Source organism: Callorhinus ursinus, unplaced genomic scaffold (genome assembly GCF_003265705.2).
Source record: "Callorhinus ursinus isolate GAN/ISIS: 27379988/994484 unplaced genomic scaffold, GSC_fseal_2.0 scaffold8, whole genome shotgun sequence".
Taxonomy (NCBI): Eukaryota; Metazoa; Chordata; class Mammalia; order Carnivora; family Otariidae; genus Callorhinus; species Callorhinus ursinus.
In genome coordinates this window covers 60,275,809-60,299,184 of record NW_027397070.1, presented here as the reverse complement: position 1 = coordinate 60,299,184, position 23,376 = coordinate 60,275,809, and the positions used below count along the sequence as shown (strand labels likewise).

General features: G+C 48.1%; 1 protein-coding gene across 1 annotated transcript; it reads right to left on the bottom strand.

The window, feature by feature from the left end:
- Positions 1-11,652: 11,652 nt before the first annotated feature.
- On the bottom strand, positions 11,653-22,397 carry CALM1 (calmodulin 1). Its single transcript, XM_025869474.2, has 6 exons — positions 22,189-22,397; positions 19,347-19,377; positions 18,214-18,357; positions 15,987-16,093; positions 15,434-15,569; positions 11,653-15,249 (listed from the first exon to the last, which is right to left on the bottom strand). Exons 1-6 carry the CDS (start codon positions 22,189-22,191, stop codon positions 15,221-15,223), a joined length of 450 nt encoding a protein of 149 aa, XP_025725259.1. The 5' UTR covers positions 22,192-22,397; the 3' UTR covers positions 11,653-15,220.
- Positions 22,398-23,376: the final 979 nt, after the last annotated feature.

Genomic DNA, 23,376 nt, shown 5'->3' with positions numbered 1-23,376 from the left:
AGAAAGGATAGTTGAAGCCCACGGATTATTTTTCCCGTTAGGATCGAGCCTCCATTTTTACCTGACAACTCCCCTCCTTTCAGAAATGTTCCATCTTTGCCTCTGGAAGAGCACTGAGCCCAGTCCAAAGGTTGCGGAGCGAATCAAGAGGGCGGGAGGCCAAGACCACGGACTGATGGGGAGAGAGAAGCAACGGGAATCCCAGGAGTCCCTGCACCTTGTCTCGGGGAGACACCCTCCGTCCTTGGAGTTTGGTCCTCTCGGGCCTCCCTGGCGGGCCGTGCTGGGAGGAAGGGCAGAGGACACAGAACTGTCAGATCTAGGGATGTGGAAGGAAATCTGTTTCTACTCACTTGCAGCCGCAAAGACTGTTTACCTCCCAGTCTGTGTTTTTCAAGGAAATGGAGACCAGCAGAGGAAAAACGCCCTTCTGAAAACATTTCCACGAATTTATGCCGTTCATCTAGAGAGGCACAATCCTTCAGCGACACCTCTGGGATTTCACGTGGTCAGGATGAGGCTGGCCTGCGTCTGGAATCCACAACCACATGGGAGGCTGCCTGCTGGATCCACGATGGAAGAACACTGGCCATGTCACCGTCGGCTCAGCAGAGCCAAGGAGAGACGCACACACATCCCCTGGGACCCCTCAGTAAAATTCAGATCTGCCTCTCATCAGAGGAACGAGCAAGGGAACACAGTGGGTGGCATCAAAAGACCTGGGTTTGATGGCCCAGGGCTGCTAGTGCAAGGACGTGTGACCCTGGACAAGTCACTGAACTGCTGTAAACCTCAAGGTCCTGTTCTGAAAGTGGGTGAAAAATCTCCCCCCTCACAGGGCTATTGTGAAGACCAAATGAGGAAAGGAGTATGAAATGATCATTTCATACTCCTTCCTGAGCAGGGCAGGGCTGCAGCCTGGGGACAGGCATCCATAGGCACAAGTCCCTTGCTGGATTGGTTCTGTGGGATAAGAATAGGTTCTAGAAAAGCTACCAAACTAAGCCAAGGGCTGATACTTGGAATTCATGGAACACCTGGGGAGCCAAGTGTATTTCCTGGAGACCAGAGGAGAACCCGTGGGCAGTCAGGGCAACACACAGGAGGAGGCTTCCAAGGAAGGCTTCCTGGAAGAGAGGGTAGGGCTTTGGAAGATAAGTAGATACTTCGACAAGTAGTACTTAGCAATTAGTAGAAATCTAATCTGCCTATGTGTCTAAGTACTATTTAGATAGGGCTGTGTGCTTAGATTGTACTAAGTGCTACATACTTAGTACTTAGATAAGTAGGGCAGGCTCTCCAGGTAGGGAGAGTGTTATGAGCAGCCTGGAGGGCGGATTGTCGGCAATGTGTTTGGAAAGGGCCCACTGGATCAGTGTGCTGAGTGGAGGAGTACAGAGCAGTGAGTTGGGGGGGCGGGGAGAAAGAAGAGGAGAGAAACAGATGTCAAGGAGCCTTAATGCCAGGATGAGGGGTTGAGAGTCTGTACCAACTAAAACTTTTTTAGGAACAGATGATGGAAAAACCAACTCAAACTAGCTTAAGCACAAAAGGGAATGAATGTATCAATTCATACAAGTGAAATGTTGGGGGGCTGGGGGGAAGGGGCTTCAGGTAAAGCTTAATCCTGGATTGTCTTGGCTCAGCACCACTCTCTCAACAGGCCACATGCCTAAGACTCAAGGCTGGTGGCTACTGCGGGCACTCAGGGAGCTGTTCCCAGGCGAGGGCGGCAAGCATGCCCCACGCACTCATCCTGCCAGCAATGGGGAACGACATAGCAAGGGACCCACCAGGGCAGCGTCCCTAGGGCCAGCACGACACATGGTGGGGTGAGACCTGTACTCACAGGAGTGGATCCAGCATTTAGGCAGTGGCTCAGTGGCCTCCACAAAGTAGACAGTTAGCTCAGTCCCCACGCCCCCACACCAACCCCACACAGTACTGGGGATGCCTCACTTCTCTTCAATACTTGGGTCCTCACTTCTAAGGCCCCGTGCAGAGGGAGGGGGGATGGGACAGGGTGGAACTGGAATGACAGCCGAGCCCAGGAAGGTGGCAGTTCCTGGCCTTCCCCGGGACCCCAGAGGCCAGTGGGCTCCACCAGCCCCCCTCCCCCATCTTCACATCATCTCTCCCTTTTAATCCAGCAAAAAGCTTTTACCTTTTTTTTTTTTTCAATCTGCAGTGGAGACTAAGGATTTAGATCTTTTGCATTTCAAATGTTTGTTCGCGTTTTAATTTAAACCCCTAAAACTAATTCTGGGGACTCCGTGTGCCACATGGCCCCCTGAGATCCTGAATCCTTTTTTCGTCCCCATCCCCTGTCTCATCAGACTAATGGGGTACAACGGGATTTGTATGTGAGTGCATTTTTTAAAATGAAAAAAAAATAACAAAAGGGTTTTTGAGATATTAAACTAGTTTTTTTTTTTTAGTCTTTTAAATTTTGGATGGTTTCCATGGTAACTGGTAAGTTTGCTTCTTTGTTCTCTCCAATTTTCTAGAGAAGCCAAGGCAGCTCTCAGCAGCTTCTCAAGTAGATTTGGATCAAAGTCCCAGAGTCCAGGCGTGGGAGGGGGCAAGGAGCTGCCACCTGGGATCTGGTCACCAATTAGTAGGATGGCTAGAGCGGGAGCAAGCGCTCATGTTGACCCCGCTCGCCTTCCCACATCTCCCTAGGGCGTGGGTCTACTCCCTCAAGGTCCGGAAGTCCACACTGGCACTGGAAGCCCAGGTCAATTCCCGGAGGGGTGCAGCAGGCATGAGAGTGGGGGTGGAGAATGGGGCATTGGCCTGCCTGGGCCTTCCTGGCCCCCCGGCCTCTGGGGAGCCTGTCTGCATGCTTAGACACCAACCCCCCCCAGCACCACCAACACCACCACTGCCTGGGCTTGAGGGAGGGCTATCTTGGGCTTTTGCTCCTGGGAGCCAGGACAGTCACCTTCCCTGTGTCCCTGGGCTCAGCTGCTTCTCCAGCCTCAGCCCCCAGGGCCCCCAAAAGAGCCTGGGCAGTGGCTGTGCTCAGAAGTCTGGCTGCCCAGTGGAGCCTGTTCTGGGGGTGAACCTCCTTCTTGCTCACCATTTCCCAGCCTGAGTCCCCCGAGTCCCTGTTACTGGCATTGCTGTGTTCCCCTCATCTTCTAGACCAGTGCTTTTCAACCGTTGCTCCTGACACACAGGGTTGTGAACCCAGCCAGGGTCCCGGCAGGAGGCAGAGGGCCCCCTCAAACAGGGGGATTGGGACTGCTCACAGGTGTCGACAGGGTTAAGGAACCCCGGGAGGGATGTTGAAGCACCCCGGGGCTAGACACAGCACCAGCCCCCGGGGCCAGGGGGATAAGCGACCCGAGCTGCAGAAGCAGCTGTGTCCACAAGGTCAGGTCCCCCTGCCAAGCCTCCCAGCCCCCGGGCCACAGCCCCGGCTGACTCACCGCCCGGCAGGGACCCACACCCCTCCGCCCTCAGTCTCTGTGCTGCCCTTGTCTGGCAGACCCCAACCAGAAGCCCCGGGCAAGGGGGCCGTTCACGCAGTGGGGACAGGTCAGCCTCCGCCCAGGCACCGGGCTGGGCAGAGAAGGGGCAGAAATGAGTCTGGGGGGAAGTTGGGAACAGCCCCCTTAAGAGGCTCCCTGGCTCCTCCCGGGAAACCCCTCGGGGCGCCTGCGGGACTGCCTGGCTGTCCATGAACCTCTCTAAGGTGTCAGGATCAGGACGCCCCCGCCCCGAGGCCTGGCCGCCTCCGAGGCCACCAGCCGGCGCACCTTGAGCCAGCGTGACCGGTGCCCTGCGCAGGGTGGGTGCCCGGTGCGTGCACTCCGGGCGGGCTGAGGACGGCGGCCTCCGGATTCCAAGGCCTCCCGAAGGAGCGCTGCTCTGCCTGGCCGCACCCGCCACTGGCCGGCCCTCCGGGTCCCCTCCGGTCCAGGCACAGCCGTGGCCCTCTTTTCTGTCTCCTTCCACCCGAGCTCACCTGCTCATGCTCGGAGCCTCCTCCTGCACTGGCCTCCGAGAGGGGAAGACCATGGGCAGACCAGTGCTGGCCTCCACGGGCTCTCAGCCTAGGGCGCTGGGTGGGCTCAGGGAGGGTGTAAGGTGCGCCTGGGGAGAGTTGAGTTCTAACCAGGCTAAGGCCACACACTCCCCAACAGAAGCTGGGGAGCAGGCCACAGGATGGGGAGTCCTGGGGGGAGCTGGTCCAAGGCAGGTCTTTAGGATGGTCATGGCGCAGGGCTCAAGGAGAAAGCAGGCTGGTCGGGCCATTTTGCCTGAGGGGGCCCTCCCTGTCCAGGAGGTAAGCAGGGCTCCCAGGCAGGGAATCCTCATCTGTGACTTGCTGGGGTGCGAGGTGACGGCTGGGCCATCAGAACCCAGAAACTAGCACATCCTTTCTACCGTATTCCATTGATCAGGGTAGTCACAGTGCCCACTTAGATTCAAGGGGACGAGACAAAGACCTCATCACTCAGAGGGAGGAATGGAATAATTTGACGGACCTTCACTACTGGTAGATATATTTTTAACTCCTGATTAGATTTCCTTAATGGTTATAGTTTGTTTTAAATTTTCTACTTCTTCCTCAGTCAGTTCTCTTCTCTACAAAATTGTCCCTTTTACCTAGGTTTTCATATTTACTGGCATCAAAGTTTTATAGTATGCTTTTTTAAAAAAATCTCTGGTTTATTTGTGGCTATGTCTCCCTTTTCGTTCCTAACATTTTTTTTCATCAGCCCTGCCTGAGATTTATAGTAACTTTTTTTTTTTACTTGAAATGCCAGAAATTAACTTCGATTATAACACTGTAATAATTACACATTACAGTAATGGTGAAGTAATGGGGGAAAATATCAACGCAACAGAAGAGAATACATCATCTGCAATATGAGCAACTTCCAGGATGACATTATCTTTCTGTAATGTTCTCTCTAATTCCTGGACTTAAAAAAAAAAAATTGTGGTAAAATATGCATAACATAAAGTTAACATTTTAACCAAATTTAAGTGTGCAGTTCGGTGGCATTAAGTACATTCATGTTGCTTTGCAACCATCACCCCCATCCGTCTCCAAGGAACTTTTTTATCCTGCAAAACTGAAGATTTATCCACTTCACAAGGACTCCCCCTCCTCCCCTCTCTGTCATCCACCTAGAAATTCTACCTTCTCTATGAATTTGATTACTCTAGGGACCTAGAGTGGAATCATGTGGTATTTGTCCTTTTGTGAGTGGCTTCTTTCACTTAGCACAATGTCTTCAAGGTTCATTTATGTTTTGGCATGGGTCAGCACTTCCTTCCTTTTTAAGACAGAGTAATATTCCATTGTGTGTGTACACATTTTGTTTACCCACTCACCCACTGAGAGACACTGGGGTCACTTCCACCTGTTAGCTGTTGTCAAGAATACTGCTATGGACATGAGTGTACAGATATCTGTTAGAGTCCCTGCTTTCAATTCTCTGGGGTATATACCCATAAGTGGGATTGCAAGATCATAGGGTAATTATATTTTTAAGTTCTTACACACTGCCATACCTTTCTAATAATCTTTTCGGAGAGCCAACTGTATGTCTTTGGTTTTTTTTGTTGTTGTTGTTTTTTAAAGATTTTATTTATTTATTTGACAGGGAGAGACACAGCCAGAGAGGCAACACAAGCAGGGGGAGCGGGAGAGGGCGAAGCAGGCTTCCCGTGGAGCAGGGAGCCCGATGAGGGGCTTGATCCCAGGACCCCGGGATCACGACCTGAGCCGAAGCAGACACTTAACGACTGAGCCACTTTGTTGATCTTCTTTTTGGTAACTTTGTTTTGTGTTTCATTTTGTATTTTGTACCTGTGCTCTCTTTGGGTTTATTGTATTCTTTTTCTAACTCAGGTTGGAAATTTACCTTAATAATTATTTTTGGCTTTTCTTCTTTTTGCTTATGCATTTCCAAGCTGTATCCTACAGTTTTGAAATGTAGAATTTTGTTTTCATTCAGTCCTAAACATTTTCTAGATTGTCATTATGATTTAAGACCCAGGGCGTTATTAGAAATGGACTTTAATTTTCAAAACAAATGGGTATTTTAAAAGCTTTTTTTTTTTTTAGGGGCGCCTAGGTGGCTCATTCGATTAAGCGTCTGCCTTCAGCTCAGGTCACAATCTCTGGGTCCTGGGAAGAAGGCCCACATCGGGCTCCCTGCTCGGCAGGAAGCCTGCTTTTCCTTCTCCCTCTGCCTGCCCCTCCCCCTGCTTGTGATCTCCCTCTCTCTCTGTGTGTCAAATAAATAAATAAAAATCTTTAAAAATAAAAAATTAAAGTTGTGGTTTTTTAATTATTTTTCATCCATTGCATTGTTATGAGATAACACAGTCAGTATGAAATATTTTTAAATGTTTGTTGAGATTTACTTTATGATCTAATATATAGTCAATCTTAATTCTCTAATATCTTTTTATTAATTTCATTGTATTATTATTTATATATTTGTATTTCTGATTATACATTAGAAAATATGATGTTTATTAATTTATTAATATTATTAAGAACTAATTAGTATTTGTAATCTGAAATCTCTACTTGCTGAATAAAATGTTCTACATATCCGTGAGATCAAATTTGTGAATTTGTGTAGTTCAAATGTACTATTGTCTGCTTGATTTCCTAATTACTGGAAGAAGACTATTAAAATCTCTAGGATGCTGGAGTTGTTATTCTTGTTGTCAGTTTTTGTTTTACACGTTGTTCTGCTATGTCTGCATCAGTTCTTCTGTATTCAAGTTGGTATATTTATTCATCGGCATGCTGTCTGGCAGTTGTAGTTACTAATATTTCTTCGAAAAGCCTGCAGAAGCTCCTCAAAAGGTAGAGACTGAGCTCTGAACATTGTAGGCATCAAACCTGAGAATGAATAATTAGAATACAACCCTCTTACACTTTCCCTTAATCGGCTGGCTCTCCCAGGAAGAAACAGCAAAAAACAAACAACAACAACAAAAAAAAACTATGTTCTGAATTCCTCCCTGGTTACAGGTGAGCAGCCTGAACGGGAAGGCCCAGCAGTTACATGTGAGGCTGAGTTAAAGGATTTGCCCTGTTTGAACAGCTGCATCCAGACCCTGCATTTCCTTCCGGAACCCTTCAAAAAAGATGAGCTTGCTTAAGATTTAGCCAACCATGGGGTCATTGCCTACTTCTGGGGCTTGGGGAGGGGTCTCTGACCTGGAGTTGGAATCAGATCCTGGGAGCCCAGTCAGATGACATGTTCCAGGTGGAGGTGGAGTTTGGCAGAGAAGAGGGGAGGCAGGATGTGACCAGGTAGCTTTACTTTCCATGGTGTTAGACAAATTTGGGCCAGGTCCAGCCATCCTAGAGAGAAGGGCTCCCAGCTGGGGGCAGTGAGCATTTTTCAAGGACTCATTGGAATTCTGAAAGAACCACGGGGGTCCCGGAAGAGAAGGAGCATGAAGAGGCAGGCCTCTGCCAGGGATGGAAGGTAATGAGATGTTCCAGAGAACAAAGAGAGGGCCTAACCACTGACCTCTCCCGCCTGTGGTCAACCGCCTCTATTAAGACTGACCTTTAACAAGAATGGGACCTCCATCATTCTCCAGAGAAGACCCAGTCTGCGAGTGCCCAGAGAAGCTACAGATCTTCCCATGTGGGCACACCAAGGGAGAACACCGACAGAAGGTTTTAGGCCCAGCCCTACTGAGGGTCCAGTCGGCCTGCCCATGAGCTCTGGGGAGCAGAGCTCCCCAGAAGACTAGACACTGGCAACTCTCATCAGGACTTCCAAAAGGAAGAGGAGTCGAAGCCTAAAGAGAAGGTTTGTGTGATTTTAACAAAGAGAGGAAGTGGCAATTCCCAAAAGCCATCATGAGCTGGATCCAACGAAGGAAACTGTAAACCTGACCTCATTTTCTCTGGTGGTAACGGAGTTCACAACGCATAGGAGAGAGAGTGTAAGCACCTTCCACGGGCTAGCCACCGTGCTAGAGGATTTCTGTCGTCTCATTCACTCTTACAACCACCTTGAGGACACTGAAGGACAGAGTTGTCACCTGTCAAGTTGTCCCACTTGGGAAAGCAAGATTTAAATGCAGAAATCTGTTTGAATCCAGAATCTGGGCAAAGTTCACTATATTGTGTTGATTCCTCTCAGAGCAGTCTTAAAAACAACAACAACAACAACAACAAACAAGAAATAAATATTAAGCCTGAATATTTAAGGAGGGGTGCGTGGAAGTGGAAAAGACCAAAGGTCTGCAGTGTGGAAACAGGATTAGACGTCCGGTGTTAGCTCCACTAGGCTGACGAGGAGGAACCGATGAGTAGAAGCTAAAAGGAAGAACGCAACCTATTAAGAATGTTCTCACACGGGCGCCTGGGTGGCTCCGTCGGTTGGGCGACTGCCTTCGGCTCGGGTCATGATCCTGGAGTCCCGGGATCGAGTCCCGCATCGGGCTCCCTGCTCGGCAGGGAGTCTGCTTCTCCCTCTGACCCTCTTCCCTCTCGTGCTCTCTATCTCTCATTCTCTCTCTCTCAAATAAATAAATAAAATCTTTAAAAAAAAAAAAAAGAATGTTCTCACACTTAGAACTGCTCAAAAGGGGATGGGCCAAATGGCCTTTATTAGGGGATTGGTTAACGAAAGTCTGCCATATTGATATAGCCAGCTCCTAAAAATTATATCCAAGAATTTAAGTATATGGAGGAATGTCCAGTATAAAAAGTGAAAACGAGAGGGAAAAAAATTATGAGTACATGATTCAATTTATATGAAATGTCCAGAATAGGTAAATCTAAAGACACACAGAGTGGATTCATGTTTGCCACGGGTAGGGGAAAGGGGGAATGGGAAGTGACTGCTAATGAGTACTTTTGGGGGTGATGAAAATGCTCTAAAATTCGATGTTGTGAATGTATTAAAAACCATTTATTAAAAGGGTGAATTTTATGGAACATGAATTTTATCTCAAGAAAAAAGCTAAGGAACAAAAAGATTATATTATATATGTATATAGTATACAGAATATGTAATTGTATATAATAAATAATATCATGCTTAATTTTTAAAAACCATACCTAGAGATCCCAATTTTGTGAGTTGTATCTCTGCATCCATATGGTGAGAAAAAATTCTGGAAGGAAATACTAAGAGTTAACTATGTTTTACAGGGTAGTGGGGTCATTTGATATCACAGATTTTATACAATAAACATTTCTTTTAGAATCAGAAACATGCTTTTGTAAAAATGGGACTGGGCACCTGTTGAGGTAATAAGCTTCTTGTCATGGTAGGTATTCCCAGAAATTTGAGAATCACCAGATATGGATATTTGCACTGAGAGTTTGACCTACAATGTTATGATATAGTCCTTTTTTCTTTTTTTTTAATCGGCTCCACGCCCAGCATGGAGCCCAGTGTGGGGCTTGAACTCACAACCCTGAGATCGAGACCTGAGCTGAGATCAAGAGTCAGACGCTTAACTGACTGAGCCACCCAGGCACCCCTGATCTAGTCCTTTTAACTAAAAAATTATTTTATAATTACTTTTTCATTTATTTTCTATTTTCTTTTTATAACCCATTATCTCAAATCTTGCCTCTGGTACCAATCTCTGTGGGGAAAAAAAAATTCTTTTACTATAAAACACAGTAATTAAAAAGAAAGTCACAACTTGAAGGGTATACTAAGACCCAACAAGGGGAAGGAAATTAGTTTTAAAAGCGAACCGTCCATGTTTATATGCAGCCAAGATAGATGATGTAACAAAATTTAAGAAATTGTCTTACTAGTGGAAGAACCTCCAGATTCTCCCTTTCATCTTTGTAAAAGTGAAAATAAAACTTTAAAATGAGACATTGCAAGTACTATCTGCCTGTGTAAATACTCACTCCAAAGGTTGCTGACACACAGGCAGAACGTGATTCTTGTGAGGAAAGCGAACACCCTTTTTTTTAAACCCACGTTCAGGGATTGTCAATGGGCGAGGCGGGAAAGCAGGCCAGCTCCGCTGCCCTCATCTGCTCTCCAGAAGGGTTCTGGATCATGAGCTAACTCCTCCCGTTCCCTGGCAGAGGGTTGAGGGCAGTGGGAGAGAAACTCCAAGCTATAAAAAAACTTTCAAGTTTTATTTCCTTCTAAGGCATCCTGAGTCACTGGGTGCTCCAGCCCCCGGTGCCCAGGGAAGTTCAGCTTAAATCGGAAATTGTGTGTGTGTGTGTGTGTGTGTGTGTGTGTGTGTGTGTGTGTGTGTGTGTGTGTGTTTTTCCTGAACCAAAGCTGCTGAAAATCCAGATGACGTTGCCACTTGGACTGAATCTCTTGCAGGCAGAGTGGGAGCTTCCTATTTCCGTCCTGGGAGGAGGATGGAAGTCACTTAATGATCAGTTTCTCTGACCCACGTTCCAATATTACATCACAGTCTAACAGCAAGCTTAACCTCCACTCCACCCCAACACGGAGCTGCTGACACTAAAAACCCCATTTGTCACCTCAAAGCATACAGCACGCCCACATATTTTGCCTCCCACCCTTGAGGCCGCAATTTTTTTTTTCGGTTTAATTTTCATTTATTTGAGAAAGCACGCATGTGAGAGAGAGAAAGAGAGAGAGAGAGAGAGGGAGGGAGAGAGAACACGAGCAGGGGGAGGGTCAGAGGGAGAAGCAGACTCCCTGATGAGCAGGGAGCTGATGCGGGTCTCCAACCCAGGACCCCGGGATCATGACTGAGCTGAGGGCAGACACTTAACCGGCTGCCCCCCAGGCGCCCTAGGCTGCAATTTCGATTTAAACAAGTGATGCCAAGCTGGGTTGGTCAGAATCCCAGAAAGCCACTTAGTCCAATACTCTTATTTTAACCAAGGGGGAAAATGAGGCCCAGAGAAGCAAAGTGCCTGCCCAGAGCTACAGAGGGACAAAACCCAAGCTAAGACCCAGGCCAAAAATGTCAGGGCAGAGGGTTCTGTCCCCACGGCAGCATCCACATCCTTGGTCAGCTCCTGTATACAGGAGGAGCCCAATGCTCCCTGCAAGTGGGGCTCGAGCCTTCTGACCAAAGCAGCGGCATTCCCTGTCATCTTTCCCCTTCTTTTCAGCCCCCTTTGCTGCTTTTGTGTAGAAGGAAACAGGCAAGGCAGCCTGGAAAAGATCCTTCTGGAAACAGAGGTGGCCTTTCCTGCTACAGAACTTTGCCCAGGATCAGGGTCTGGAACAGGACTGATTAAGGGGTAGGTTTCAACTCCAGGGCTGGAAAGTTGCCTCCCATCCCCTTTCCTCCACTGCCCTGCTCTTGCCATGGGCAGAGCCAAGTGCTTATGCAATTTAAAATTCCCATCCAATTTTTAAAGTGTATTTCTTCATGCCATTCCTAAAGGCACTTGGGACTAACACGGAGGTGAATCTTTTTCTGGTGTGCCTTTTCCCACGTAAAGCAAGCACGAATACGGTAATACGCCACGAGATGGTGTTCAAATGTCAGCTATTAATCCCTGAACTGAAAACTAGAGTGGAGCTGTCGTGGGATGTGTCCGTGGTGTTTCGGGGCCCTCCTGCTCACCTACCGTCCTAGAGCCTGGGTGGAATTACATCTGGGGGCAGGAGTACCTTGTTCATTAAGCAGAAGGGACGGGAGGCTATACAAGCTAAAAACCTACACAGTTCGCAGTTAGAGATGAAAGGCTGCAGAAATGTTTATTGAATACAGTGCCAGGTTTATAAATAAAACTTATTTACAATTTCCATAGAGTTGGTCCCCCATCAGAGAGGTGGTTAAATCTCCAAACAGTTTATCTCAAGATTTACAGAAACGTTCAAGTACATCTCCTTTTAAAATTGCCACGGTGAAGGGTACCTTCTGTTATCAGAACTCCCGCCATCTTTGCTACAGACGTGTTTAAGGAACATTACAAGAGCTGGAGAAAGAACACACGCTCCACCCATGCCGCTACCTTCTTACTCCAAGGGATACGGACAGCAAAGAATTTGTCTCCTACAAGACAACTTCGAGGGATCAAAAAAAAAGGAAAATACTAACTTCCAGCTGAAGGGGATAGGTTAAGACACATTCATGGAAATCTCGTCACTGCTGAAAGGATAGTATACTTCGGATATATAATAATTCAAATGTTTAAAATCACTTGAATGAACCAAAGAGCAGACTTTTGACCAAATTTACATTCTTTGTTTAGGAAGAAGTTCCCAGTATGCTGAGGGGCTAATAATATGCTGCCACTCTTGACAGGCCACAGCGGCACTCGGGAAGGCCTACTGGACGGCCACTCGTCACAACACGGGTTACAGGTAGAGTCAGACATGCATTTATAAAGAGAATATAAAAATATGTACAGTAGCTAATTTTCAGTGTGTTTAAGTTGCCGAAAGACACCAATTAAAGTGTGCAAAAATTCGTTTGTCTAAAAATCAGAAAAAGCCTTCCTTGGCAACAGTGCGTCAAAAGCCCATCTGAAATATCGAGATGAATTTGCCTTGCTCAACACCTACCCCCAACAGATGGAGAACAAAACTATGAAAGTGTTTGCCAAGGACTCAGCAGTTTCTTATGGCAAGTCTCAGGCTCAAGCGGGATGCCAGTTAGTCACTTTATATATATAAATATATGTATATATTTATAGAGCAGTTAGAAGTAAGGGGCAGGAGTTTACAGGGAGGTGCTAACCAACTTTTCAGGGTACGGACCCAACACCCAGCTATTTCCTCTCACAAACGCATGCAGCCTGCAAAGACCCCCTGGGCTGGTCTTCCCCTCAAAAGCCAGAGGGAAAAGGCTCCAGTGGACAGGGCCGCCCTCTGCACCAAGCTGGGGACTCAGCACTCCCCGGGGGGAAAGGCTTGCTTCCCAAACAGGATGCTAGCCATGTTAAGAATCTGGTTTCAAAAGCAGTCTTTTCAGAAGGACTGTGGGACCGCTAAAATGGAGCCCACCCAGCTTCTAGAAAAAGACTTGACGGAAGAGTTAAGACAGAAGGCAAAGTTTTAAAAACAAGTTAAATTACCCCCAACTCCCTTTCAAACCACCAAGAAGCCATCAGACACAGGCCTGAATGGGTCAACACTTGGCCTCCCTTGCAAGAAACATCCAGGAGCCCTCGGTCCTCCCTTTCACCTGAAGAACCTCCAAGGTGTTCTCAGGTGTGCCTTCCAGATTCAGGGAATTGTGAAAGTCCCCTCCAGCTCCATTGTCTCTTTGACAACCACCCAGCCTAAGGACCAACGGCAGAAGTAAATGGGCAGGCTCCTCTCCACTGCTCTGACCTATCCCTCTGGCAGGAAATCTAGCAAGCTGCAAAATGCCAGAAAGACAGGGAGTAGGAGAGGGAGAAGCCAAGGGTCTCTATAAATCAGCCCTGAACGCACCCATTTGGCTGCCAAGAGCTTCTTGCTGCCTCACTAGCAGCCTGCCGCGGTTCCCTGGCAAATTAAAACCTCCCACAGAAACACTCAAAAACCCAACGCTCCTTCCTGGTGAGAAACCAAATGCACATCCAGCCTGCATTTCAAAAAGAGTTCTGCACTGGTTGCAATATTCCTTTAAAGGGGTTTTTAAAGCACACCAATCCCACTGCGAAGACCAGTACCAGCATCTATCTCAGTTTTGGTTACAGGTTTATCATTAGACACAAAATCCCCTCCAGGCTGGAGTTTACTTTCAAGCTGGGGGCTAACATTAGTTCTACTTGGGGGCAGGGAGGAGGGGAGCAAAGTCAAGTCAACTTTGGGGGGGGGGAGGAAAAGGAGGCTAAGGAAAAGTAGCATCATAAATTAAAAATCATGAATCAAAGGTGACCGGTAGAGTCTTTTAGGCATAAAGACTGGCTTAGAAGGGACTACTGCTTCTACCACACAGCAAGGATCGAATTACAGACAGACACACTAAATCATGTCTCTTGCACAGATGGTCTCAAGTAGTTACATAAAACAGGAATCAGCAGCACGATTGAGAAGAACCCCTAAGTACATGCTTGAAAAAAAGTGGTTTTTTTCCTTCATTACGAAGAGCGCCACTGCCTGAATAAATCATTAAGTTACTAGGGTTCACTCCCCCCACCCTACCCCCGCCCCCCCCCCCCAGTGAAAATACAAGTAGACCTACATGTCCATAGATAGGATGAAGCAACTGCTATCTGCCCTGTTTTAGGCAAGGTCTCAGGCTCAGAGGTTGGTGCTGGGACGTCAGGAGGGAGGGGAGGGCGGGAGGGCAAGCCCAGTGCTGGGCTTTGGGCTTTTAAAGGTACTGACCTCTCCTCCAACTGCCTTGTCCCCGTTGAGATCTCAGCTTTACAAAGCATGTAACACCACTTTAAGTTAATGGTCTTTTTTTATTGGAATAAAAAAAAAAAAAGACTAGCATTTACAACTTGGAATGGACATAAATTGTAATTTCTTGATCAGCAATGTTGATGCTTGTGCTGAAGTCCACAGCCACAGCCTACTCTGCTGGCTCCAAGTCATGGTTCAGGAGGTTTTAAAAACAGAGAGTCCCAAGATGCTCCCTTGGTAAAGGTTTCTTTTTAAAAAAAAAAAAAAAAAATTGTGTGAATGGTGACAGCCTGACACCCATTTCGTTCTAGGACAACACGGGACAACGCTAAACCAACACACGCGGCATGCCACCAGGATGAGTGTCATGGTCACCATGGGTGGGGGCACCCGGTAGTACGAGAGGGCCGTCCTGCTAAGTGGGGCTGCGTCTAGACAGTTTATCCTTCACCCATTTTTCTGCACAGCATCCTGAGGTAAACCAATTTTAAATGTTTTGTTTTCAGTAAACCAGCTATGACAATTTATACTAACAAATTGAACTAGAACCCATTTGAAGAAGTTTTAAATTTGTTTTTTTCATTTTTTGTTTTTAATACAAATGCCTGACTGTGCTCAATTGTCAAGCTGCATGCATGAAAAACTGGCCAGCCCAAACAGTGTATTAATCATGAGCAAATGGAACTGCAAGGAGTCCACTAGGTGCTTCCTTATCATTAAGGTAGTACAAGTATTTATATCGTAAAACTGATGTGTAGCTTGATCTTTAGGGGACAGGACCACCAACCAATACATGCAGATTTTGTGTGTGTGGACAGAAGGTACTTTTGACATTCAGTTTTGCTATATAGAAACAGAATGAGTAAATGAACTTTTTTTTTTTTTTTTTGCAAGAGGTAAGTAAAAGATTCAATTTGATTCTTCTAGAAGGGGGGAAAGGAGTTGAAAGTAGGCCTTCATTTTGCAGTCATCATCTGTACGAATTCTGTAAAGACAAATAATCATAACTTTTGGTTATCTTCAAAAGCAGCTTGAATGAACACAACATCTCTACTCTGCATAAAGAAAATAAATAAAAATCAGTGTCTCATGAAGCAGTTAACTTGTTTACAGATATGTAAGGGAAGACTATTAAAAACTAAGCTAAAGAGATTCTGCAGTGTTTTTACCTTCATAGTTGACTTGCCCATCTCCATCAATATCTGCTTCTCTGATCATTTCATCTACTTCTTCATCTGTTAGTTTTTCTCCTAAGTTGGTCATGACATGACGTAGCTCCGCCGCGCTGATGTAACCATTGCCATCCTGTGAACATTAAGCAGGGGCTACTGAGGGTGGCAGAGAGGGCTTCTGAACGGGCACGCAGGTCTGGGACTTACTCGTGCCCTCACCCGGCACTGCCAACTCTGCACACAGGGACAGGTCACCCAGCTCCAGTCCCCAGCCAACCCACCAAGTGCGAGCCCTCAGTGAGCACCGAAAATGCAGGGGATTGACAAGCGCTAACAAAGTGAAAGCAGCAATCAAGAAGCTTGGTTCAGAATTCCCCACTACTTATGCTCACCCTCACCCAATTTAAGGTCGCTGCAGTTAAGTCGGCTTATTTCAAAGTGAGATCACCACAGAGGCCCAGGCAATTCGGTTTAAATGTTCTAAGTATTTCAGAAATGGGAGCAAAGAAGCTGTCCATAGGGACGGTCTGCAACACGGACGCAGATTTACCTTGTCAAAGACTCGGAATGCCTCGCGAATTTCTTCTTCACTGTCTGTATCTTTCATTTTTCTAGCCATCATGGTCAAAAATTCTGGGAAGTCGATGGTGCCATTTCCTCAAATTAAAAAACAAAAGCTCACATAAAATAAATGCTCCAGTGATGCTCCCTCCCCAGCAGTGATAATCTTCAAAGCACTTTAGAGAACGGTTAAGACTCACTTGGACAAACTGATCGGTTATTCTATGAGGTTAAACCACTTCTAAGTCTCAATTGTTCAAATACTTTGCAGGGCAATTTCACATATTCACATAATTCAAACTAGTAATCAAGGTCCAGGAGAGCACTTCATGATGCAAAGGAAACTGCACGTGTAGATTCTTGACTGCTAAAGGCGGTTATGCAGTTCAAGAGGAGAAAGCCCACAGCACCCTTCATTCCTGACGGAAGCACTCAAGACTGTCTCCCCCCGCCCAAGTGAGGGGTGAGCCCTCGGTCCTACCTCTGCCTTGGCTCATGATGCTGGCCAAGGCCCAGAACTGGCCCACCAGTACAACAAAATGTTTTTACAGAAGAAAAGGATTACAGGAGGGGAGAAAATGGACGTTCTTATGCCACGGACCATAAAGTATCACACAGTCTTCTCCAGAAGGTGTTTCCTGGCCACAACCTGACGATAAATCACCTAATCATTTTTTCTCCAACTCAGGGTCTTTGTTTCCCCACTAAGGGCAAGGCTCGTGTTTTCATAGCTCAGACCATTACCACTTAGGAAACTGGGTCAGAAGAGTCTGTTCTACAGCCAGTATTCCAAATAACTTCCCCCTCTAGAGCTAAGAGTTAGGCGAGCACCCCCCAAAGACAAGCCAGCAGATTAACAATGTAACTTGAATTAAAGGGAAACAAAATTAAATTAGAAGAAAAAAGCCTCAGGTTAAGTTATTCATTTTCACCAGTACCTTTAAATCAAAATAATAATTCATAAATTCCTTTGGCCTCCAAAATTTTAAAGCATTATGGTATTCATGCAAGATGAAGTAAATTATTTGAAGTGCTATCTCATAGTCATGCAGAGAAGACACCCTTAGGCATTACATTTATTCAATACAAATACTAGATTCTGTGGCCTGGGACGACTCACTCCTTCCTTGTTCCATACAATCTAAGAGCCTAATCCATTTGCCAGTCCCTAAGCACCGCTTCTCAGGGCTCACATAAGATGGGGGGTGGCCACCCCATGTTCCCAGATGGCCAATCATCTTAGCAGTCAAACAAAAGGGAATTATGAACTACCCCTTTTCCAGAACATTAACATGGATGAACACTCTCTCCAGAGTAGCTTGAATAAGCTGAAACCACTTGTTAAAGAGCTCACCCAAAACCCCTGCTTCTAAATATAAATGACCAAATTTAATTCTACTTTATCCCCTTATGATACATATGTTTAAATGTTAGAAAGTAGTCTAGATCCAAACTGCTTATTCTTAGCTCATTTTTAAAAAATTTACCATGTTCTACAATGTCATGTATTAGCTGCATATAAATGGTTTCCAAAAAACAGTTTTTTGAGAGGGGAATACTCAAGAATTGCTTACTGAGAAAAAGTGGGCAATAAAAGATCTACTGTCCACTGTTCTAGAGTCCAGAGGAATCAGTGACCAGTTGGTGACCCCGTTACAGGGGGTACTGCTTGTTCCTTCTTGCTCTGTACTTTATTCATCTTCCCCTTCTGTTAGGTTCATAATCTACTCCCTCCAGTCATCAAGCACTCCATGTCCAATCCTTACATGATCCTCAAAATTCTCTGTAATAAACACATCTGCAGCTCACGCTATAGTCAATTCTACATTAATGTCTAAGAGTGCTCTTCTCCCACTTCACTTCCCACTCCTCCTGGAGACAGTCAGCTTTTTGAAACGGTCTATGGCTATTTATTTTTACTTCCCCAAAAGACTCAGTGCAGACTCATGGGCTAGTTGATAAAAAAGATTGAGCTGTAGGTCACGGCAAGTAGAAAAGAACAATACGCCAATCTGATCCAGGAAATGTTCTAGACAGTGAGCACAGCCAAAGGCAGGCCCATAATCTTCTATTTTCATTGTCAACGGCCCGTCAGGCAACCACCAAAAGGAGCGCTGCGTATTTGCTTTGCTCTGGGGACCTGAAAGACAATCTTGTGACATGTCTGAACTTGAATTACACAACACTGGCACTCATTCATAGGTCTGAGCCCTCACCGTCAGCATCCACCTCGTTGATCATATCCTGCAACTCGGCTTCTGTTGGGTTCTGACCCAGTGACCTCATGACAGTTCCAAGTTCCTTTGTTGTGATGGTTCCATCGCCATCTTTGTCAAATAGGGAGAAAGCTTCCTTGAACTCTGAAAACAAAAGTTTACCCTTTAGAATGAAGATCTTTACCCCAACCGGCCACAGCACACACTTCCCTTGGGGGGCTTGCCAAAGCAAACCAAATGGCATTGAGAATTCTTACGCCAAGTCTGCAATTTATCAGAAACTGCCCAGGCTTTATCTCCTGAAATAAAGACCACAATAGTCCTATCGGACCGGCCTTCATTCAACAGTCCATAAAGCAAACACTGCTCCTGGTTACCGGTTCCATAAAACCACAGTATTCCCATATTTTTAAAGAAAACTAAGCTTAAACACACTTAAATTAGTCCTCAATCCAATCTGACAAGTGAAGATTGGTCCGCGGGTTCCCTTTTAAGGCCCCTTCCTGATAAACTGCTACAGCCACAGGAACGCCTTTCACACAACAGGAAGGGGTTACTAGAAACGTACACTCCCAGGTAACCAGCGTGTTCTCTCTAGCTGGCACTTAAGGCATTTCAAAGGCATCCCTGGTTTCCTAAAGAGAAATCATCTCAAAAAAAAGTCCTCCAAGTAATACTAAAAGCTAGTATCTAAACTAACTCCCTACCCAATTATTATAGTAGTCCTAACCCTCATCTCCACCCAACCCCACGTATTTCCAAATGGCAAACACAAGCCTTCGTGGCGAATTACAAAAAGGCCTGTGGCCTAAGAATTCTCAATGCCATTTGGGAGCAGCAGGCTCCGGGCACTCTCGTGGTAGGCAGGCAGGGTCACTTCATGCAGTGACCACCGTGAAGCCAACACTGCAGAGCGGAGCAAGGGGGCTAGTCCCACTTCCTTTCACACCGCCTCTGAAATACTGGCAAGGAATTAACACCTGACCTAAATATTTCTGCTTCTTGCTTCTATTTAAGGAAGTTCTTAGAAAACTGCTCAAATTTTAGTCGGGGGAAGGGTCAGAGAAGTCAGCCGGAACGGAGTCATGCCTAGTTCTGGACTACGGGGCCTCCCTGATGTCATCACAACTTACCAGCAATCTGTTCTTCGGTCAGCTGATCAGCCTACATAAAGAAAGAAGAGGTTATAACTCAGTGCACAAGCTCTGATTGAGAGCAACAGAGTTTTCCCAATTATACTTCTGATACTGACCTTTCAAAAATCACTCTTTAAAAGAAAAAAGCCAACCATGTGAAATTGTTAGCCATTAAATAAAAACAATAAGAATAAAGGGAACACTTTATGGGATTTTAAAAAACAAAGGATGACAAAGAAGTGACAACATTTCACTTCAGGCTTTCTTTGCTAGGCCTCTGGCTGTGTGCTCCCAGGTCTAACAAGGGTCAGTTCATAATTTGAAAAATGGCACCTCTAGTGGCAAAAGGCCACACCACATCAGATGCAGCGGCAAGCTCGGAGAAAGAAGAGCGCCACCTACTGCGCCAGGGACACCGCAGTCCCCCCTTCCATCCGAGAATCCCAGCCTGACGCTGCTGTCACCACAGCCAGGATCCCGGCCAGGGGCAGGCTTTGAGCACACCTTGCGCAGTGCTGCAGGCGCTCCAAAATCTCCAAATAGGCATTACATAATGGCATTGGGTTGGATTAACTGCCTTTCATATCTATTTTATGAGATACAATTAAGTGGAAAAAATAAATACACAGCAATGGATTACCCCCACCAACTTCATTTCCAAGTAATAAATGCTTTCCACTTAAATTGGGCAGTTATTAAAAGCCTCCCACTTACAACGGCTGATGTCCTCAAATTATCTTTGATAAAGCAACCAGGAAAAAATGCAACCACTCTACGACTGAACTGTTACAAAACTGCAAACCTTAAATACACACAAAAGTACATAATAATTATTAGACTATACCTCGTCTTTTCTGGAAAAAGAGCAACTACCAACTTTGCTAGAGAATATTCACTCTACCAATTTTCAGTATGACATAAGAGCTGCTTGTAATAAACACACTTTACTCAGGTGGTGATGGCCATGAAGGTAATTCGCACTTGTATGTCTGGTCTCTGCAACACGGAACCTGTGACCTGTGCATCCAGCCGGGGGGCTTGGAGAATGCAAGGAGAGCTAGCCTGTATTTTTATTTTATTGAAGTACACCTAATGAACCCAGTTACAAAGTCAGTCCCAATAGAAAGCTAACCACGTTATGTTTACGCTCTCAAAATGAAAACTTTCCCAATAGGTGTGGTGTTCCGATATACTGATTTGGAGGAAAACTTATTTTTTCAAATTAGAATTGGGTCTTCCTTCCTTTCTACCCCAGTCACCGGAAGGCGGTTTTCTTTATATCGAATGAAGGAGACACGATGATTTACGTAACGCCAGGACATCTGTCTTTGTACAACAGGAAGCCCTACCACACCTCGCACGAGGAGCTGTCACCTTACCGGGGAGAACAGTCCCACCTCACCGCAAAACTCTGTTGGTTAGCGAGCTTTTCGAGAGCATCAGCCTTCCTCCATAAAGAAATACCGGGCCCCACATCGCTCTGGCCTAGAGGGTAAAGGTGCTCTGAACCTGTCGGGAGCCATCTCCCCATCCCGCCAAGCCAGAAAGCGCTGTGGGTGATGTCAGCCCAGCCCGCCCAGGGAGGAAGGGGGCTGTAGAAAACACACCCAACGAGGCGCACAGGCGCATCTGGCAATCTAGAGGCTGCAGAGAAAGCGGAAACGTGGAGGGCATCTCCCTGCGGACTGCAAAGTGGCGAAGGGCCAGGCAGGCGTGCGTGCCCCGAGAGCAGGAGGGGTGCGGAGGAACGAGGCAGCCCCAGGGCAGGGGCACCGCCCTTCCCTGGCCAGGACCACCCCACACTCCCACCCCCGCTCCGGGACCGCGCGGCTAGAGGGGGCCAAGCCCGCCCCGCGCCTCCCACCCGCTTCTGCTCCCCCAGGCGGCGAGCCGCACCGCCGCCTCCTCCCGGAGCAGAAACTTTGCGTCTCTAATGGAAACCGAGCCGCGCGCCAGCTCCCTCCTCCCCCGCCCCCCCCCGCCCCAATTAGCGTGAGCCGAGTGCCTCCCGCGGGAAGGGACCTCCCGGTGTACAGAAGATCACGCACGCCTTCACTGCCGCACTGGGCGGGGGGCTGCAGGGGTGCGAAACAGGCGGACACGAGCCCCGGCCACACCGCAGGGCCCCGCCCGGCCGCAGGGCAGCCGGCCCGCCGCTTCCGCCCTCTCCGCCCCCCACCCCTCGCCTTCCTGCCCCCACCCCACCCTTCCCCGGCTCCTTCCTTCCCAGCCCACGCCCGCGCCGCGCCCCCCGGGAGGAAGGAGGGAGAGCTGCCGAGCCAGGGCGCCCAGCGGGGTCGCCGGGTGGGGGAGGTGGACGGGGGCTGCGCCCCCCAAGCCCCGGCCCGAGCAATGTGCGCCACCGGCTAGGTCGGGCCCATTCATTCTCCGCAGTCAGCCCGACCCGCCGCCACCGTGCCTAGGGTGGGGGGGGGGGTTGGGAGGGGATCGTGTGCCCGGCCCCGCCCGGCTCCCCCGCCCCCCGGGGCCCCGGCCCAGGCGCAACGCTGCGGGAAGCCCGGGTGCGGCGCGCTGGATGCAGTGGTGCGGGGCTGGGGGAGGGGGTGGATGCGAAGGCCCCGGTGCAGCGGCGGCCGGAGCCCCTGCCCGCGGACAGCCCACGGCCAAGTCCAGCTCCAAGAGGGACCGGAATTTAAGTAAGAAACCCTGGCCGAGAAAAGCGAAATGCAAATCCAAAACGCGTCCTTCTTAACTGCAGCTGCTGCGTAACACCCGGAAAAGAGAAAACCCCCGAAAAAAGGGGGGCGCTGAACTAAAAATCTGGGAAGAAAACACGGGCAGGCAGCTGCTACGCCGCCGTTTACCACTCCCGACCTACCATGGTGCGAGCGAAGGGAAGAAGAGCAGAGGGAGCGAGGGTAGCTGCACCAGCGCAGGGGCTGTGACGGCGGGGGCGCCTCCGCTGCTGCTGCCGCTGCTACTGCTAAGGCGCGATCTGCGCTCAGCGCTGTGCCACTGCCGCCGCCCGACTGCGAGTAACGGCGCCGCGCCCGCGAGGCTCCCAGCACCACTGCCGAAGTGCGAGCCTGCGCCCCGCGGTATATATAGGGCGCTCCGTATCCCTCCGCCACGGCCGCTGCCGCCTCGCTCGGAGCGGCGCTGTGAGGGCCGGGCCTCGGCCGGTTGGCCCCGCCCCCGGCGCGCCCCGCCTCCCGCCGCCCCGGCGCGCCCGCCGCGGGCCCAACCAAGCTGGGGGCCCGGGACGCGAACGGTTTGGAGAGAGGCGAGAGGTCGTGGGGCTGGGGCAGAGGCAGGAGCAGGTGGGGCGAGGAATCCCCGGTCCCATCTGGGGCTGGACTAGGGCAGAGTGCGTCCACAGCCCCGACCTGGGGTGGCCCAGGACGTGAGAAGCTGTCCGCCTCTCACCCCAGCCCCACCTGCACCTGTGGGACACCCCCCTCACCTCACATCTTGTACACCTTCTCCTGGGGCAGCCGGGTCCCCCAGGCTCCGCGCCCCGGGGTCTCCAGCTGGCCGCCTTCCGTTCGGGGTGTTTCAGGAGGTCCTGGGGCAGGGGGCGGCCGCGGGGAGCTGGGGACAGAGGAATTGACTGCACACCTTCCCCTGCCTTGGAGAAGGTCTGGAAGGGGCATGGCAGTTTTCCTCGCGAGAGAAATTGGTCATATGTTTTTTTCTCTTAAAAATTTGAAGCAATTTCTGACACATTATATATGCTGAGTTGCTAAATCTGTGTCATGCTCATATGCTTAGCCAGTCTTCTTTTAATGTTTTCACGTTTCCACTGAATATTTTTTGTATGCCTGAATAATATTTCTCCCTTAACTGTTTTGTTTCCTACGGAAAAATACTATTCACCCTGGCTCTGGGTTTAACTGAAATTAATGTACCTGTGTGACTCTTCCATAGATCTTAAAACCCATGCTTTGATTTTTATTTTTTCTTAATTTTCCCGGTCCTGACAGGGATCAGGTCTTTATTCAGAAAAACAAAGAAGGAAAAAAATAGGCACTTAGAATTTTCTAGATTAGAGCTGAAACAAACAGCA